Genomic DNA, 21239 nt, shown 5'->3' on the forward strand with positions numbered 1-21239 from the left:
TTCCCTGCATGGTAGCATAGTATGATGTGGCATAAATCAGGGCCCAGACGGAACAAATGGTTTATAAGAAATAACTCATTAGAATTGGGGGCTGTGGGTTAAAGAGATGTGGGCGTTATTAATATACAAGCATAAATCAGATTGCTGCATGGGATGGCTCTCCTGGCTGGGGCTTGGGGGGAACCACACAGGAAGAAACAGTGTTGATGAAGTAAGGGCTGAACTGTATCTGTTTGTCTGTTAGTCTCATTCAAAAAAACAGAAGCACACAATCAAAATCTCCTCACAGTTCTAAATGTCTAAAACTAGTCTATAGGCCTGAGTACAAAGTGATGTCGCGTCACCAGACCAGCGCAGTGGGCCTGTTTGTGTGAGAGCACAAAGTGCAGATTTACACCGCTCCAGGGGATTGTGGCCGGGTGGTATCAGAGCACTCTGCTTCCCCTCCAGCTAATTCAATCATTTATCAGAGAGTCAGTCAGTCCATTAGGGCCAGGCTGAGGCTGGCTGGCACTGACAGGGATAGTCCAGCCCAGAGCATTAGACTACACTGGGGTGAGAACACAACACAGCAGCCAGACTACATCTCACACAGCCCCACTGTCAGCATGAAGACCACAGGCAGGGGCAGTGTGTTCCAGCACTGACCACACGCGGTCACCACAACCATGCTCAGCATAATGCAGCATGGCAGACTCATCAATACAGCAGAGCAGAGTAGACCCAGATCAACATGGCAGGACAGCCCTGAAGCAGTATTACACTACTGGCCCTGCCTAGTAAACAAGGGTATTAGTGTGCTGCTGCAGTGACACACAACAACCTACCATGCCTGGTGTACAAGTACACCACTGATAACAGATAACAGTTGCAGAGGTTATTTCCAAAACGTTATAGCCACCAATATTTCACATTTGGGTTTTTTCATCAGAAATGATTGCTTATGGGGCTACCTTCATGTGTTTGTAAAATATTACTGTTCTAAGATGTTTTATTCATAGATTTTAGATGTGTATGAAAATGTGTTATTTTGTTAAATGCTATATATCCATTGTTTAGCTGGAATGGAATGTTTGTATCCTGTATATTTGACTGTGATATGTGGTTGTCTCACCTAGCCATCTTAAAATTAATAAGTCACTCTAGATAAGAGAATCTGCTAAATGCCTAAAATGTCAAATGGAAATGTTTTACATATAGATCTGATTTTATTGTATTGAATTATATATATATATATATATATATATATATAGATGTCACAAATGTATCATTTGTATATTTCTTGATTATAAAATGTAGTTATTTGTTACATTTGACTGTAAAACCTAGCAATACTACTACTTTCTCAGAGTGAGGCAGATATATAGCATTTTGCTAAAAACAAACGTAATTGTCTCTCTGAAATGAAACCACCAAGTGATAGATTTTAAACAAACACATTGAACAACCCCATGTCGTGATTAGATAGTGAAAAAAACACACCAATCTCTTTCATAATTTCTTTAAATAATAAAAGCTAATTTACCATCATTTCTGAAAATGTATATATAGTGTTTTGGAATGAAACTCCTCAGTTGTAAGCAGCAATAATTTCATAACAAATCCCAATATCCTTATTGTGTGCTAGCAGTAGCCTATCCTTTCAGTTGTTGAGTTCACAGAACTTCACATTCATTGCTGCCCCAAACAGAGACTCCGGCACTGTTTCCCTTCCAGTCGGCCAGCCTGGCCTCCATGCCAAGCCCACTAGCACAACCCTCGAAAACCACACGGCACACATCCACACTGTTTACACCATGTCATCAATATCCACTCCCTCCAGCCAGACCCAGGAGAGTGCCCTGTGATAATTCTCTCACCAGCAAGCCTTCAAAGGCCCCTCTGACGATAACCAGAGAACAACAGGAATGTGAGAGAGGGAGAGCCTCCTTTAACAACTCAATATCTCCCTCTAGTGTTGATGAAGTGTGGTGCTCTGCAGTGCCTCAAACTACTAATACACTGCTCAAAAAAAATAAAGGGAACACTTAAACAACACAATGTAACTCCAAGTCAACCACACTTCTGTGAACTCAAACTGTCCACTTAGGAAGCAACACTGATTGACAATACATTTCACATGCTGTTGTGCAAATGGAATAGACAACAGGTGGAAATTATAGGCAATTAGCAAGACACCACCAATAAAGGAGTGGTTCTGCAGGTGGTGACCACAGACCACTTCTCAGTTCCTATGCTTCCTGGCTGATGTTTTGGTCACTTTTGAATGCTGGCGGTGCTTTCACTCTAGTGGTAGCATGAGACGGAGTCTACAACCGACACAAGTGGCTCAGGTAGTGCAGCTCATCCAGGATGGCACATCAATGCGAGCTGTGGCAAGAAGGTTTGCTGTGTCTGTCAGCGTAGTGTCCAGAGCATGGAGGCGCTACCAGGAGACAGGCCAGTACATCAGGAGACGTGGAGGAGGCCGTAGGAGGGCAACAACCCACCAGGACCGCTACCTCCGCCTTTGTGCAAGGAGGAGCAGGAGGAGCACTGCCAGAGCCCTGCAAAATGACCTCCAGCAGGCCACAAATGTGCATGTGTCTGCTCAAACGGTCAGAAACAGACTCCATGAGGGTGGTATGAGGGCCTGACGTCCACAGGTGGGGGTTGTGCTTACAGCCCAACACCGTGCAGGACGTTTGGCATTTGCCAGAGAACACCAAGATTGGCAAATTCGCCACTGGCGCCCTGTGCTCTTCACAGATGAAAGCAGGTTCACACTGAGCACATGTGACAGACGTGACAGTCTGGAGACGCCGTGGAGAACGTTCTGCTGCCTGCAACATCCTCCAGCATGACCGGTTTGGCGGTGGGTCAGTCATGGTGTGGGGTGGCATTTCTTTGGGGGGCCGCACAGCCCTCCATGTGCTCGCCAGAGGAAGCCTGACTGCCATTAGGTACCGAGATGAGATCCTCAGACCCCTTGTGAGACATTTACGTCATTTAGCAGACGCTCTTATCCAGAGCGACTTACAAATTGGTGCATTCACCTTATAGCCAGTGTGATAACCACTTTACAAAACATTATTTATTTTTTGGGGGAGGGTGGGGTAAGGGGGGGTAGAAGGATTACTTTATCCTATCCCAGGTATTCTTTAAAGAGGTGGAGTTTCAAGTGTCTCCGGAAGGTGGTGAGTGACTCCGCTGTCCTGGCGTCGTGAGGGAGCTTGTTCCACCATTGGGGTGCCAGAGACCATATGCTGGTGCGGTTGGCCCTGGGTTCCTCCTAATGCAAGACAATGCTAGACCTCATGTGGCTAGAGTGTGTCAGCAGTTCCTGCAAGAGGAAGGCATTGATGCTATGGACTCGCCCGCCCGTTCCCCAGACCTGAATCCAATTGAGCACATCTGGGACATCATGTCTCGCTCCATCCACCAACGCCACGTTGCACCACAGACTGTCCAGGAGTTGGCGGATGCTTTAGTCCAGGTCTGGGAGGAGATCCCTCAGGAGACCATCCGCCACCTCATCAGGAGCACGCCCAGGCATTGTAGGTCATACAGGCACGTGGAGGCCACACACACTACTGAGACTCATTTTGACTTGTTTTAAGGACATTACATCAAAGTTGGATCAGCCTGTAGTGTGGTTTTCACTTTAATTTTGAGTGTGACTCCAAATCCAGACCTCCATGGGTTGATAAATTTGATTTCCATTGATAATTTGTGTGTGATTTTGTTGTCAGCACATTCAACTATGTAAAGAAAAAAGTATTTAATAAGATTATTTCATTCATTCAGATCTAGGATGTGTTATTTTAGTGTTCCCTTTATTTTTTTGAGCAGTGTATTTATCTAGTCAGTGAGCTTGTTGAGAAGGACCCTGTTGAAGTAGCTAGACTTTAACATTTGACAGGAGGTGTTGGGTGACAGTCTGTTGGTTCCCTACCTTGCACTCCACCACACTCTGGTCAGATTCACAGGTGACATAGATCTCGTCCACGGCCCGCCGCAGGTTGTCGAAGAGGAAGGCCCAGTATCGTGCTCGCAGGTCCACCTTGCGTGGCTGCCTTGCTTTGGAGGGGCTCTTCTCTGCTCCCTTGTCCAGCAAGGCCCCGGCTGTACTCTTGCTGTCCAGGCCTGTATTCTGTGGAGACAGCAGGAGGGGAGACTTGAGACAAAGAATAGGATGTAACTAGGTCTACAACGCCCTCTAGCGGTACAGGTGAATAAATAGCAGTGAGCAAACCATTTCACACATCTTTAGTTTTTACTACGGTATTTCATAAATAGTGGCAAAATTACAATATGTGGGCTAATACTGGCCTCTATCCCCATTGGTTTAAGAGTTGACAATATGTTATGCACACCTGTTTCTTATTCCTGTGCAGACCAGAGTTGATCCGCTGATTCCTCAAATGGGTGTTGGTATGAGTCTTGGACTTACCTTTAAAAGAAACACACAAAAAAAACATTTAGTTCTGAAATACACACATGGCTTTTACATTGATCTGGTCACCCTTTGTTTTGCCAAAGATGAAATATGGCCTGAGGGAGGAACTAAACATCAAAGTGCAGAACCTAATACACACACACCTTATATAATACAGGCCTGTCACAAAGCCCTGCAAGAAAAAAGAGAAAGAGCGCTCTCTCTCCCGCTCTCTCTCACGCTGTTCTCTGCCCAACATTCTCAGAGTAGGCCAAAGGAGCTTACTTTGGCAGCATGCCCAAATACTGTGGAAAAACAACCCTGTTACAATGACCGCAAAGCTGTGAGCAAGAGCAGGTTATTGGTATCACAGATTAAACATATTTCTTGTTTATTTTAGAGCTACCCATTGCAGAACCTATCTAGCCAGTTATGAAATATTCTGCCTTTGTTCATTCAAAGGACTAACTGGGTTAATTGATGCGTGTTCCTAATCATAATCAATCATGTTGTTTAAAAGCTAGCAAACTGATTGTTTTCCGTCAACCAATTAATAACTTCCCCACTCTTCTGCCTAGTAAGTGGGTGTGAAGTTAATTAAATCTGAGTCATAATGATATGTTTAATCTGATGAGGGACTAATGAACTGACACATATTATCAGTGTTCATCTTGACACCCGTTTAACTTAATAGTTGGAATCCCTAATGCAAAGTTATATTTCTATATATTTGAGAGGGTATACAAGAGGGAAGGCAATCTCTAGTCTATCTAGTCGTCTCAGTGAGGGGTAGTATAGATGTAGGGCCAATGGACAGAATAACAGAGAGGTGAATCAAAGGATGTCATTTTGTTAAGGTAGATATTGTATTACAGCTAAGAGCAGTGTCTGGACTCGTGACCTTTCGTCACCCCAATGCCCTCTGATTCATGCACTATAAGTCAACATCAGCTCCTGCCACTGGAGGTGAAACATTGGAGTTTGCCCATCCAACCATTTCTATACCCACCAAGATAACAAAAAATGTATCTGGCGAAAAACACAATGGAATCTACTTTGAAGAAACACAAGCACCTGTGTACATAAAGACAGTCATTAATTTGACACAGTATTGTAAGCCCCATTTTAGCATGTGAGTGTGCCTCTGTGTGTGTGTGTGTGTGTATGTATTTTTACATCACTGACCTTCCTCCTCTTTGTTCTCCAGAGGAACACTCCAGGCAATGAGATTTCTAGCAGCACGGCCCTCCTCTGCAACAATCTTCCTCACCTTGTCATGGCTGTTTGAGCGCTGAAAGGATGCCTGCAGACAAAATGGGGATCACGTTAAATGATACCAAATCCTAACTACACATGAGCGAGTTTATAACACTGACAACAAGCTGTGGATAAAAGCTGGTGCTCTGTACAGTAGATGGAAATGTTTATGCAGCATGGTTGCCCCACATATAGGCTAGAGATTCTTCAAAGTAGCCACCCTTTGCCTTGACGACAGCTTTGCACACTCTTGGTATTCTCTCAACCAGCTTCATGAGGTAGTCACCTGGAATGCATTTCATTTAACAGGTGCCTTGTTAAAAGTGAATTTGTGGAATTTCTTTCCTTCTTAATGCGTTTGAGCCAATCAGTTGTGTTGTGACAAGGTAGGGGGGGTATACAGAAGATAGCCCTATTTGGTAAAAGACCAAGTCCATATTATGGCAAGAACAGCTCAAATAAGCAAAGAGAAACGACAGTCAATCATTACTTTAAGACATGAAGGTCAGTCAATACGGAACATTTCAAGAACTTTGAAAGTTTCTTCAAGTGCAGTCGCAAAAACCCTCAAGCGCTATGATGAAACTGGCTCTCATGAGGACCGTCACAGGAAAGGAAGACCCAGAGTTACCTCTGCTGCAGAGGATAAGTTCATTAGAGAGTTACCAGCCTCAGAAATTGCAGGCCAAATAAATGCTTCACAGAGTTCAAGTAACAGACACATCTCAACATCAACTGTTCAGAGGAGACTGTGTGAATCAGGACTTCATGGTCAAATTGCTGCAAAGAAACCACTACTAAAGGACACCAATAAGAAGAAGAGACTTGCTTGGGCCAAGAAACACGAGCAATGGACATTAGACCGGTTGAAATCTTTCCACTGGTCTGGAGTCCAAATTTGAGATTTTTGGTTCCAACCCCCGTGTCTTTGTGAGACACAGAGTAGGTGAACGGATGATCTCCGCATGTGTAGTTCCCACCGTAAAGCATGGAGGAGAAGGTGTTATGGTGCTGGTGACACTGTCTGTGATTTATTTAGAATTCAAGGCACACTTAACCAGCATGGCTACCACAGCATTCTGCAGCGATACGCCATCCCATCTGGTTTGGGCTTAGTGGGACTATCATTTGCTTTTCAAGAGGACAATGACCCAGCACACCTCCAGGCTGTATAAGGGCTATTTTACCAAGAAGGAGAGTGATGGAGTGCTGCATCAGATGACCTGGCCTCCACAATCCCCCGACCTCAACCCAATTGAGATGGTTTGGGATGAGTCGGACCGCAGAGTGAAGGAAAAGCAGCCAACAAGTGCTCAGCTTATGTGGGAACTCCTTCAAGACTGTTGGAAAAGCATTCCAGGTGAAGCTGGTTGAGAGAATGCCAAGCGTGTGCAAAGCTGTCATCAAGGCAAAGGGTGGCTATTTGAAGAATCTCAAATATAAAATATATTTTCATTTGTTTAACACTTTTGTTTACTACATGATTACATTTGTGTTATTTCATAGTTTTGATGTCTTCACTATTATTCTACAATGTAAAAAATTGTAAAAATTAAGAAAAACCCTTGAATGAGTAGGTGTGTCCAAACTTTTGACTGGTACTGTATATAAACTCAGCAAAAAAAGAAACGTCCCTTTTTCAGGACCCTGTCTTTCAAAGATAATTAGTAGAAATCCAAATAACTTCACAGATCTTAATTGTAAAGGGTTTAAACACTGTTTCCCATGCTTGTTCAATGAACCATAAACAATTAATGAACATGCACCTGTGGAACGATCGTTAAGACACTAACAGCTTACAGACGGTAGGCAATTAAGGTCACAGTTATGAAAACACTAAAGAGGCCTTTCTACTGATCTGAAAAACACCAAAAGAAAGATGCCCAGGGTCCCTGCTCATCTGCGTGAACGTGCCTTAGGCATGCTGCAAGGAGGCATGAGGACTGCAGATGTGGCCAGGGCAATAAATTGCAATGTCTGTACTGTGATACGCCTAAGACAGCGCTACAGGGAGACAGGACGGACAGCTGATCGTCCTCGCAGTGGCAGACCACGTGTAACACCACCAGCACAGGATCAGTACATCGGAACATCACACCTGCGGGACAGGTACAGGACGGCAACAACAACTGCCCGAGTTACACCAGGAACACACAATCCCTCCATCAGTGCTCAGACTGTCCGCAATAGGCTGAGCGAGGCTGGACTGAGGGCTTGTAGGCCTGTTGTAAGGCAGGTCCTCACCAGACATCACTGACAACAACGTCTTTCCTACTTTTCACTGGTAAAATGCAAGCAAAACATTAGGACATTTAGCTGGCTACATTCTTTCTATGATAAACATTAGAAATATGATGGCCATGCATCGTTTTTTGCAAAAAATACCTTTCTTTTTCATTCAAACTCATTTACTTGTGTGGCTGCCAGCCAAATAGCATTTCACTTCTGTTGTCATCTGATGAAAATGAAGGCATTTTCTGCCAAATGTGTTGCACTAAGTTATTTTTGTTGAATGACCCTGATCACTCTATTTAAGCAATAAAAACACGACCTTAAATATAAAATGCGACCCCTGTCAAAACACAGCTGGACTCACTTGGTAATAGCGCCGGAGGGGATGGCTGCCGTTTTACGGGCTCCTAACCAATTGTGCTATTTTGTGTGTTTTTCGCATTGTTTGTAACTTATTTTGTACATAATGTTTCTGCTACCGTCTCTTATGACGGAAAAGAGTTTCTGGATATCAGAACAGCAATTACTCACCTCGAACTGGACAAAGATTTTTCTTTCATGAATATGACTTCCGTCTCGCTTCCGCATTGTCTCCGTGCTGCTGTGCTGTTTGTTGCTACTTGGCTACCTGCCAAACTATTCACGTTTTACTTTTATTAAACGTTTAATCAATCTCTGTGTTCAACAAATTTACCAACTTTTTAGTTTTGTCCTCACTCATCTTTTTTCGTTAAACTTTTTCACCCCGGACGTTTTATCCCGAGACAGAAGAGTCATTTTCCTGTGCGTTTTAGCTGCCAATTTTACTTTATTTTCCTTTTTTCCATCGCAACTTTTTTCCCTTATTCAACTTTTTTCACTCCGGACGCTTTATCTGGACATGGTTCGTCAACATCTTCAACAGCCGAAGCTAAGTAGTAACATTAACATGATGTCTTCTAATTGCAGTCGCTGTACTCATAATATACAGGAGAACGATCGCCTTACGGCGAGAATAGCTGTGCTACAAGCCCAGCTTCAGACGCAATCGTTAGGCAAGGGTAATTTCAGTGTAGGAAAGGAAGAAACAGCGTCTGTGCCACCAGTAAGTACAGACAGTAACGTTAGTATAAATCCCCCCGCACAGTCCCCGCAGCCGGACAACTTTCTCATGGCTTCTGGAGGGAAATACTGTCGGAATGCTCAACCGGTGTCGCTCATTCAGCCGACAGAAACCTTCAACCGGTTTTCCCCATTATGTAGCGAGTCGGAGTCTGAGTCTGAGTCTTCTCTTGTCTCTACTCCTCCCGTTACGGGGTCTGAGATCATACACTGTTTACCAGGGGGCAGGGCTACCGACGTTAAGGCTAATCTAAAGATGGTGCTGGCTAAAGCTAAAACTGGCGAGTGTAGAGAGTATAGAGATATTGTTATCCACGTCGGCACCAACGATGTTAGGATGAAACAGTCAGAGGTCACCAAGTGCAACATAGCTTCAGCGTGTAAATCAGCTAGAAAGATGTGTCGGCATCGAGTAATTGTCTCTGGCCCCCTCCCAGTTAGGGGAAGTGACGAGCTCTACAGCAGAGTCTCAGCACTCAATCGCTGGTTGAAAACTGTTTTCTGCCCCTCCCAAAAGATAACATTTGTGGATAATTGGCCCTCTTTCTGGGACTCACCCACAAACAGGACCAAGCCTGACCTGCTGAGGAGTGACGGACTCCATCCTAGCTGGAGGGGTGCTCTCCTCTTATCTACCAACATAGATAGGGCTCTAACTCCTCTAGCCCCACAGTGAAATAGGTGCAGGCCAGGCAGCAGGCTGTTAGCCAACCTGCCAGCTTAGTGGAGTCTGCCAATAGCATAGTCAGTGTAGTCAGCTCAGCCATACCCATTGAGACTGTGTCTGTGCCTCGACCTAGGTTGGGCAAAACTAAACATGGCGGTGTTCACCCTAGCAATCTTATTAGGATAAAGACCTCCTCCATTCCTGCCATTATTGAAAGAGATCGTGATACCTCACATCTCAAAATAGGGTTACTTAATGTTAGATCCCTCACTTCAAAGGCAGTCATAGTCAATGAACTAATCACTGATCATAATCTTGATGTGATTGGCCTGACTGAAACATGGCTTAAGCCTGATGAATTTGCTGTGTTAAATGAGGCCTCACCTCCTGGTTACACTAGTGACCATATTCCCCGTGCATCCCGCAAAGGCGGAGGTGTTGCTAACATTTACGATAGCAAATTTCAATTTACAAAAAAAAATGGCGTTTTCATCTTTTGAGCTTCTAGTCATGAAATCTATGCAGCCTACTCAATCACTTTTTATAGCTACTGTTTACAGGCCTCCTGGGCCATATACAGCGTTCCTCTCTGAGTTTCCTGAATTCCTATCAGACCTTGTAGTCATAGCAGATCATATTCTAATTTTTGGTGATTTTAATATTCACATGGAGAAGTCCACAGACCCACTCCAAAAAGTCTTTCGAGCCATCATCGACTCAGTGGGTTTTGTCCAACATGTCTCTGGACCTACTCACTGCCACAGTCATACTCTGGACCTAGTTTTGTCCCATGGAATAAATGTTGTAGATCTTAATGTTTTTCCACAAAATCCTGGACTATCGGACCACCATTTTATTACGTTTGCAATCGCAACAAATAATCTGCTCAGACCCCAACCAAGGAGCATCAAAAGTCGTGCTATAAATTCTCAGACAACACAAAATTCCTTGATGCCCTTCCAGACTCCTTCTGCCTACCCAAGGACGTCAGAGGACAAAAATCAGTTAACCACTTAACTGAGGAACTCAATTTAACCTTGCGCAATACCCTAGATGCAGTTGCACCCCTAAAAACGAAAAACATTTGTCATAAGAAACTAGCTCCCTGGTATACAGAAAATACCCGAGCTTTGAAGCAAGCTTCCAGGAAATTGGAACGGAAATGGCGCCACACCAAACTGGAAGTCTTCCGACTAGCTTGGAAAGACAGTACCGTGCAGTACCGAAGAGCCCTCACTGCTGCTCGATCATCCTACTTTTCCAACTTAATCGAGGAAAATAAGAATAATCCAAAATTTCTTTTTGATACTGTTGCAAAGCTAACTAAAAAGCAGCATTCCCCAAGAGAGGATGGCTTTCACTTCAGCAGTAATAAATTCATGAACTTCTTTGAGGAAAAGATCATGACCATTAGAAAGCAAATTACGGACTCCTCTTTGAATCTGCGTATTCCTCCAGGGCTTAGCTGTCCTGGATCTGCACAGACTCTGCGAGGGCCTGGGATCGGGAGAGACACTTAAGTGTTTTAGTACTATATCTCTTGACACAATGATGAAAATAATCATGGCCTCTAAACCTTCAAGCTGCATACTGGATCCTATTCCTACTAAACTGCTGAAGGAGCTGCTTCCTGTGCTTGGCCCTCCTATGTTGAACATAATAAACAGCTCTCTATCCACCGGATGTGTACCAAACTCACTAAAAGTGGCAGTGATAAAGCCTCTCTTGAAAAAGCCAAACCTTGACCCGGAAAATATAAAAAACTAATCGGCCTATATCGAATCTTCCATTCCTCTCAAAAATTTTAGAAAAAGCTGTTGCGCAGCAACTCACTGCCTTTCTGAAGACAAACAATGTATACGAAATGCTTCAGTCTGGTTTTAGACCCCATCATAGCACTGAGACTGCACTTGTGAAGGTGGTAAATGACCTTTTAATGGCGTCAGACCGAGGCTCTGCATCTGTCCTCGTGCTACTAGACCTTAGTGCTGCCTTTGACACCATCGATCACCACATTCTTTTGGAGAGACTGGAAACCCAAATTGGTCTACACGGACAAGTTCTGGCCTGGTTTAGATCTTACCTGTCGGAAAGATATCAGTTTGTCTCTGTGAATGGTCTGTCCTCCGACAAATCAACTGTACATTTCGGTGTTCCTCAAGGTTCCGTTTTAGGACCACTATTGTTTTCACTATATATTTTACCTCTTGGGGATGTTATTCGAAAACATAATGTTAACTTTCACTGCTATGCGGATGACACACAGCTGTACATTTCAATGAAACATGGTGAAGCCCCAAAATTGCCCTCGCTAGAAGCCTGTGTTTCAGACATAAGGAAGTGGATGGCTGAAAACTTTTTACTTTTAAACTCGGACAAAACAGAGATGCTTGTTCTAGGTCCCAAGAAACAAAGAGATCTTCTGTTAAATCTGACAATTCATCTTGATGGTTGTAAAGTCGTCTCAAATAAAACTGTGAAGGACCTCGGCGTTACTCTTGACCCTGATCTCTCTTTTGACGAACATATCAAGACTGTTTCAAGGACAGCTTTTTTCCATCTACGTAACATTGCAAAAATCAGAAATTTTCTGTCCAAAAATGATGCAGAAAAATTAATCCATGCATTTGTTACTTCTAGGTTAGACTACTGCAATGCTCTATTTTCCGGCTACCGGATAAAGCACTAAATAAACTTCAGTTAGTGCTAAATACGGCTGCTAGAATCCTGACTAGAACCAAGAAATTTGATCATATTACTCCAGTGCTAGCTTCCCTACACTGGCTTCCCTGTTAAGGCAAGGGCTGATTTCAAGGTTTTACTGTTAACCTATAAAGCGTTACATGGGCTTGCTCCTACCTATCTTTCCGAGTTGGTCCTGCCGTACATACCAATACGTACGCTACGGTCACAAGACGCAGGCCTCCTAATTGTCCCTAGAATTTCTAAGCAAACAGCGGGAGGCAGGGCTTTCTCCTATAGATCTCCATTTTTATGGAACAGTCTGCCTACCCATGTGAGAGACGCAGACTCGGTCTCAACCTTTAAGTCTTTACTGAAGACTTATCTCTTCAGTAGGTCATATGATTGAGTGTAGTCTGGCCCAGGAGTGTGAAGGTGAACGGAAAGGCTCTGGAGCAACGAACAGCCCTTGCTGTCTCTGCCGGGCCGGTTCCCCTCTCCACTGGGGTTCTCTGCCTCTAACCCTGTTGCAGGGGCTGAGTCACTGGCTTGCTGGTGCTCTTTCATGCCGTCCCTGGGAGGGGTGCGTCACTTGAGTGGGTTGAGTTACTGACGTGATCTTCCTGTCTGGGTTGGCGCCCCTTGGTTTGTGCTGTGGTGGAGACCTCTGTGGGCTATACTCGGCCTTGTCTCAGGATTGTAAGTTGGTGGTTGAGGATATCCCTCTAGTGGTGCGGGGGCTGTGCTTTGGCAGAGTGGGTGGGGTTATATCCTTCCTGTTTGGCCCTGTCCGGGGTTTCTTCGGATGGGGCCACAGTGTCTCCGGACCGCTCCTGTCTCAGCCTCCAGTATTTATGCTGCAGTAGTTTATGTGTCGGGGGGCTGGGGTTAGTTGGTTATACCTGGAGTACTTCTCCTGTCTTATCCAGTGTCCTGTGTGAATTTAAGTATGCTCTCTCTAATTCTCTCGTTCTCTCTTTCTCTCTGAGAACCTGAGCCCTAGGACCATACGTCAGGACTACCGGGCATGATGACACCTTGCTGTCCCCAGTCCGCCTGGCCTTGCTGCTATTCCAGTTTCAACTGTTCTGCCTGCGGTTACGAAACCCCTACCTGTCCCAGACCTGCTGTTTTCAACTCTTAATGATCGGCTATGAAAAGCCAACTGAGAGACCTGAGCCCTAGGACCATACGTCGGGACTACCGGCCGTGGTGACTCCTTGCTGTCCCCAGTCCGCCTGGCCTTGCTGCTATTCCAGTTTCAACTGTTCTGCCTGCGGTTATGGAACCCCTACCTGTCCCAGACCTGCTGCTTTCAACTCTTAATGATCGGCTATGAAAAGCCAACTGAGATTTATTCCTGATTATTATTTGACCATGCTTGTCACTTATGAACATTTTTGAACATCTTGGCATGGTTCTGTTATAATCTTCACCCGGCACAGCCAGAAGAGGACTGGCCACCCCTCATAGCCTGGTTCCTCTCTAGGTTTCTTCCTAGGTTTTCGCCTTTCTAGGGAGTTTTTCCTAGCCACCGTCCTTCTACACCTGCATTACTAGCTGTTTGGGGTTTTAGGCTGGGTTTCTGTACAGCACTTCGAGATATTAGCTGATGTAAGAAGGGCTATATAAAATAAAATTGATTGATTGATTGATGAAGCAAAGGATATAATGCTGCTCCCGGACCAGGCCCAAATACCCGTCATTCGCATGAAGAGGAGACGGCGATTCAGGGGCCGCAGATCCGAGTGCCTTGTGAGAATTCGTCGGCGAATGGGTAACCCGCCTCTACCATCCGTCCTATTAGCCAACGTGCAATCACTGGAGAATAAACTGGATGAGCTCCGGTCAAGACTATTCTACCAACGGGATATTAAAAACTGTAATATCTTATGTTTCACTGAGTAGTGGCTGAATGATGACATGGATAATATTCAGTTTGGCAAGACAGAACAACTACCCCGGTAAGACGAGGGGTGGTGGTCTGTGTCCATTTGTCAATAACAGCTGGTGCGCGATCTCTAATATGAAAGTCTTGAGGTTTTGCTCGCCTGAGGTAGAGTACCTCATGATAAGCTGTAGACCACACTATTTACCAAGAGAGTTTATCTATATTTTTGTAGCTGTCTATTTACCCCCACAAACCGATGCTGGCACTAAGACCGCACTAAGGCCATAAGCAAACAAGAAAATACTCATCCAGAAGCGGCGCTCCTAGTGGCCAGGGACTCTACTGCAGGAAAACTTAAATCTGTTTTACCTAATTTCTACAAGCATGTCACGTGCAACCAGAGGAGAAAAAAAACAACTCTAGGCCACCTTTACTCCACACACAGAGACGCGTACAATGCTCTCCCTCCATTTGGCAAATCTGACCATAATTCTATTCTCCTGATTCATGCTTAAAAGCAAAAACGAAAGCAAGAAGTACCAGTGACTCGCTCAATACGGAAGCGGTCAGATGACGCGGATGCTAAGCTACAGGACTGTTTTTCTTGCACAGACTGGAATATGTTCCGTGATTCATCCGATAGCATTGAGGAGTATACCACCTCAGTCCCCGGCTTCATCAATAAGTGCATTGATGATGTCATCCCCATAGTGACCATACGTACATATCCCAACCAGAAGCCATGGATTACAGGCAATATCCACACCGAGCTAAAGGCTAGAGCTGCTGCTTTCAAGGAGCGGGACACTAATACGGATGCTTATAAGAAATCCCGCTATGCCCTCAGTTGAACCATCAAACTGGCAAAGTGTCAATACAGGACTAAGACTGAATCCTACTACACCAGCTCTGATGCTCGTCGGCAGGGCTTGCAAACTATTACGGACTACAAAGGGAAACCAAGCAATGAGCTGCCCAGTGAAGCGAGCCTACCAGACGGGCTAAATGCCTTTAATGCTCGCTTCGAGGCAAGCAACACTGAAGTATACATGAGAGCACCAGCTGTTCCGGACGACTGTGTGATCTCGCTCCCTGTAGACGATGTGAGTAAGACCTTTCAACAGGTCAGCATTCAAAAGGCTGCGGAGCCAGACAAATTAACAGGACGTGTACTCCGAGCATACGTGGACCAACTGGCAAGTGTCTTCACTGACATGTTCAACCTCTCCCTGACCGAGTCTGTAATACCTACATGTTTCAAGAACGCCAAGGTACTGCCCCGTAGCACTCAGCCATAAAGTACTTTGAAAGGCTGGTCATGGCTCACAACACCATCATCCCGGAAACCCTAGAACCACTCCAATTCGCATACCGCCCCAACAGATCCACATATGACGCAATCTCAATTGCACTCCACACCGCCCTTTCCCACCTGGACAAAAGGAACACCTATGTGAGAATGCTGTTCATTGACTACAGCTCAGCGTTAAACACCATAGTGCCCACAAAGCTCATCACTAAGCTATATGGAGGAGGTCAGAGACCTGGAAAACAACCTCTCCCTCAACGTGAGCAAGACAAAGGAGCTGATCGTGGACTACAGGAAAAGGAGGGATGACGCCCTCATTCACATCGACGGGCTGTAGTCGAGTGGGTCGAGAGCTTCAAGTTCCTTGGTGTCCACATCATCAACAAACTATCATGGTCCAAACACACCAAGAAAGTTGTGAAGAGGGCACGACAATGCCTACTCCCCCTCAGGAGACTGAAAAGATTTGGCATGGGTCCTCAGATCCTCAAAAAGTTATACAGCTGCACCATCGAGAGCATCCTGACCGGTTGCATCACCGCCTGGTATGGCAACTGCTCGGCATCTGACTGCAAGGTGCTACAGAGGGTAGAGTGTATGGCCCAGTACATCACTTGGGCCAAGCTTCCTGCCATACAGGACCTCTATACTAGGCGGTGTAAGAGTAAGGCCCAAAAAATTGTCAAAGACTCCAGCCACCCAAGTCATAGACTGCTCTCTCTGCTACCGCATTGCAAGCGGTACCGGAGCACCAAGTCTAGGTCCAAAAAATGTCTTAACAGCTTCTACCCTACAAGCCATAAGACTGCTGAACAATTAATCAAATGGCTACCTGGACTATTTTCATTGACCCCCTAGTCACTTTACCCCTACCTACATGTACATATTACCTCAATTACCTAAACTAACCTGTAGCCCCGCACATTGACTCTGTACCAGTACCCCATGTATATAGCCTCGTTATTGTTATTTTATTGTGTTACTTTTTTAACTTTAGTTTATTTAGTAAATACTTTAACTCTGATTTTCTTAAAATTGCATTGTTGGTTAAGGGCTTGTAAGTAAGCATATCACGATAAGGTCTACACCTGTTGTATTCGGCGCATGTGACAAATAAAATTTGATTTGCTCCCACTTTCTCCCGTTGTGCTATTTACAAACAAACACATGAATGGCTCAACTGTTCTGGGAAACTACGGAAGCTTCATAATGTAAAAACAATGTGACAGGTGAAAAATGTATGCACTCACTAACTGTAAGTCGCTCTGGATAAGAGCGTCTGCTAAATGACTAAAATGTAAATATAGAACGTGATCTGCTTTATCTCCTAAATGTATTGCACAAGTTGACTGCAGGTATTTACTTAAAAAGTAGCTACAAATATACAAATGTATTGAAAAACTTAAAATAAATATTTCCGACAGCATTGAGAAACCATCTCATGGTCATTTCAAAATACCCCGGTATACGGTATACCACCCAAGCCTACACTCTTAGCTTTCATTTGAATCCCAATTTGACATGCTTCTATGAACTGTTCATGTTGGTGCTCATGGGTCCTTTTAGATGGAAATGCCCAGCTTCATTCTCTTACCAGAAAAGCATAAGGACAATAGGATCAAGCACCAACATCCCTAGGCTGCACATCAAACAGAGTAGCCAAACCCCACTGAAATGAACAAATAGCAAGCTAGGTTACCATCATAGCAAACCCTTCGCCCGGCTGACAGTAAATATTAACACTGTTTCATAGGCTTGGCAGCCATCTTATGACAGATGACTCTTGACATGAAGGGAAGCCCATCTTGACTGACTGCTAGCTGTACAGCCTGAGGTAGGCAAGGCTTACGGAAAGGCTCTCCTGATCCACTTAATCAGCTGCTGCAACCTGCCACCTGGCCTTGCCTATGGAAGACAGTGCAGGTTTTTTTGGAGCACTTCTACATTTAAGGCGGAGAATACACAGTCTTGTTATGCCAACTCGTTTACAGACTGAGCCTCTACATGCACACAGGAAAAAGCCAGGTGTAGTTTTAAAAAGAGTTTCCCTTTAAAACAGCAGGTTTACAAACAGATGCATGCTGAAAGAGTGAGAGAGTGAGGAGAGAGAGAACGAGATGGATTAGAAGATACATACAGAATAGAAGTAGAGTCTGTAAGCAGGTTCTTCATCCTTATCCACACCTGACATACTTTTGCAGCCCACTTCAGCCAACCTGTTTCCCCTTGCCGGCATTGCCACTTGTGCTAGGTGATATCGTCATCTGACAGTAGGATCAAAATAGACAGTGTGTCGCTTGCACTGCTATAGCAACTTGCCCAGCTGTGTCAACTTCACCACCAATGGCGATTGAGAGAGCCAGGTGCTTAGCTGGCTGTCAATCCTTTCTGCTCTGTTTGTAATCAGGGCTGAGCTCTGAGCACTGTGCTGAGCTAGCAGCCAGCCCCCGGGCCCGTGCTGCCGACCACTGCTGCTGCGCGTCTGCCTTCCTGCCACCCACCCGGCTCTCCTCTCCTCTCCTTTCCTCTGCACTGCTTCCTGTGTTTACAGCTCCTCTCACAGCACTGCATCGCAGCCCCCTCTCTCCCCCTCAGCACTGTGCAGTCATGTGCACGCACACAGCAGGCCTGCCCCTCAGCCCCCGTCCTCCACTGCCAGTAATGAGTGTAGCTGCAGGCCCAAGGAGTGTGCTAATGTAAGCCTGCATTAGCCAGAGAGGCTGAGGCTCAGCAGCATCCGATTGGACTTGGCAGTGGATAAATCATACAAGGCTGGAGAACAAACACAAACCCACATGGTCTGCCTGCAATTAATCATACAAAGCTGGAGGACAAACACAAACCCACATGTTCCACCTGCAACTGTGCCAAATGAGTAACAGTTTCAAAATAAGCTTTGCTACTAGCATATGAGGTATGCAGCAAGATATTTAGTGTGAGCAGAGATTCTTCTGGAAAACAACACAACGACAAAAAAAAGAATCAACCCTTTGGTGTCTTTAGCAATGAAAGAAAGGCTGAACTGGAACTATTAAGAATGTTTACTTTTTGTCTGAGCAATAACCTGAGCACACCCATCTTTAGAAAGAACATCCACATCCACAGCTCCAGTGAATTATTGTTTTTCCTAATGACTGACATAACACCACAAAGTGAAGATTTGGACTGTTTTAATTTTATCAACTAATTTTGACAGCTGACAACGTATTGCCACATGTTGACAAAGCATTTCATCACTGTGTTTTGGCAGGCCATTTGTGACTATAACCAATACTTACAAATTCTAAAGGTTTTCATGCCAATAAATCCTTTGTGAGGGCATCGTAAATATATACATTCAAAATATTAAAGGGATCAGTCATCAGAGTAGGCTGCCCTCTAATTTGTAGCGAAGTTTAGCTAACGCTAGTTAGCAAAACAAAAGATCTAACGTAGCTAGTAAGTCAATATCAAATCATAGCTATATGAACCGAATATTATACCAAAGATTAGTATAACTAAACCAAGACAGACCACAGCCCGTCATTTCAAATGGGAACAAATTAGTCATAGTGGGCAGAACAAGCAAGGTGGTGGGCAGAGCCAAGCACGAGCTAGCGAGATCCTATTGGCGCATTTTAGCATACATTTGCATATTTATGTTATATTTCTCCAGGGCTCTTATTGTGCTTTAGAGTTTCCTCCTATTTTGTGCACTTGTGCTATAACTCAATTCGGCTTTGCACTCCTAAACAACGCAATTTTTAAAAAAGCTTTGGCAAAGGGTAAAGTCTACAAAACTTAGTCCACTCTGTTCGTAACAGATTCTAGTTCTGGGAAAATAAAATTGTATTGAGATCAAATGTTTAATCAATGAGAAAATTAGCAGAATGGCGGCCAAAATCTATGGAGCCAGATAGCTGCCAAAAGGTTGAATGTACGTATCGTTAGCATCGTAAGAAAATCCATGCATGAAACGTAAACGTGAAATTTCGTCTGTGAACATACAAACACCATGTTAAGATTACGGAATAACATTTTAGGCTTGAACAAATCTTGTACTGCAATTCTGACGTACAATAATACCTTTCAGAGTTTTGGCAGTTTCATCTCACCAACAAAAAAATTGTACACCAAATGGCCTGTGAGGAGTGCTACGCGAGCATAACCTAGTACTAAAAAAATGGAAGTCAGGGAAACCGGAAAGAGGTATCCTGCACGTTTTCAAGTTAAGTCTCCATTCTCTATTACTAGTCTAGATAGCACTAACTGTATTATGCCTACAACAGTGAAGTTTCAGTCCGCTAGGTGTATCTCTACAGCATGGGCATATCTCTGGGTGACGTGGACATATCCAATATTTTGGAAATGAAACCAGAAGCTGCAAAGCAACTAACATCTGGGCTAGAGTTGCTTGATTGACTAGCTAACTTCGACTAGCTACGTTCAGTTCATGTCCTTTGCAGATGCCACATTCCTGACAAAAGTTTGTACATATAAAAAAAAGATATGTAACCGAGTAAAGGGAGACATAAAGAAAGAATTGAACGTGTAAATGTTCATTCATAGTTGTAACATAGGGTTTGTAGATTTGCAGATCTAATTTAACAGTTATGTTTCACGCATGGCTTTTCTTATGATCCTAACGATTTACATATGGATTTTCTTAAGATCCTAACAATATGTACGTTCAACCTTTTGGCAGCTATCTGGCTCCATAAAAATCCATCTCGTTCCATCTTCTCCCACTGCCGGCCACACATCCAGTGAAATATCGGTATTATTGTTCCATCTGTAACTATGCTCTGCGGCAACTATAATTAACATCACGACACAAGAAAACATTTACTTTGGACAGAAGGAATAAAACCCCTATCAAAAATGGCCTGCAATTCAACACACCATTAGCTACTTTAGTTGCCTAACTAGGTAAAAAATAGCCGTGGCTTTTCAGGTGAGCCGAGTTAGCGACAATATAAAGAACGCTCCAGAGTAGCGACAGTAGTAGCCAAGTTAGCTAACTCTCGATCAATTAATCAATCAAATGTATTTATAAAGGCCTTTTTTACATCAGCAGATGTCACAAAGTGCTTATACAGAAACCCAGTCTAAAACCCTTAGCTAATTGGTTTATTTTTGTTGGCTGGCTAAACGCGGTATTACTTTGCTGGTATATTATACAGTACAACTTTAAAATAGAGCTAGCTACCTTCGAGGCAACGGTTATGGGAGTATTCCTGCTTTTGCCTCCTCCATGCGAGGATCCAGAGCTGTTGCTGCCAGACCTCTCCCTCCCGTCTCCGCCTTGCCCTTGTCCAATTCTAGGGCCGAGTCGGTGTTGACCAGCGCCACGCCGTCGTCCATCGTTGCGACTGTCTTTTGACATTGACGTAATGTAATTCAATTCTCGGGGTCAAAGATAAACTTATTTGAAAATAAACTAATTTGTCGCGTTTTCGGTGTTGATGGAAACGACATAAGACACAACTGACAACTAAACGCAACCTAGCTTTTTGCAGGAAGTGTATGATCACATGTATGACAGACACATAGACTATCCAATAATGAATTGTTTGGTTGTAACGGAAGAAATACGAACCAATCACAAAGCTCATAATTCGGACTACCCCGGCGGGAGTTAAACTTTCAACCATGGCAACCAAGTAAATGGGCGGGATAAAAACAATTAGTAAAACATTGTCAA

The 21239-nt window shown here is 44.2% G+C and overlaps 1 protein-coding gene across 4 annotated transcripts in view; it reads right to left on the reverse strand.

The window, feature by feature from the left end:
* Positions 1 to 21065, reverse strand: part of LOC121531912 (S phase cyclin A-associated protein in the endoplasmic reticulum) — a 107094-nt gene extending 86029 nt beyond the window's left edge. For 3 of the 4 annotated variants that reach the window (XM_041837466.2, XM_041837464.2, XM_041837463.2), the window contains exons 1-4: positions 20745 to 21065; positions 5603 to 5720; positions 4356 to 4432; positions 3935 to 4132 (exon numbers count right to left, since the gene is read on the reverse strand). In XM_041837466.2, coding sequence (XP_041693400.1) covers positions 3935 to 4132; positions 4356 to 4432; positions 5603 to 5720; positions 20745 to 20921 — 570 coding nt within the window. In that variant the 5' untranslated portion in view covers positions 20922 to 21065. Of the gene's footprint in view, positions 1 to 3934; positions 4133 to 4355; positions 4433 to 5602; positions 5721 to 17693; positions 18005 to 20744 lie in introns of those variants that run through there. The other variant, XM_041837465.2, reaches the window with a different exon arrangement.
* Between the last annotated feature and the right edge of the window lie 174 nt (positions 21066 to 21239).

This window comes from Coregonus clupeaformis, chromosome 19, assembly GCF_020615455.1.
Source record: "Coregonus clupeaformis isolate EN_2021a chromosome 19, ASM2061545v1, whole genome shotgun sequence".
Taxonomy (NCBI): domain Eukaryota; kingdom Metazoa; phylum Chordata; class Actinopteri; order Salmoniformes; family Salmonidae; genus Coregonus; species Coregonus clupeaformis.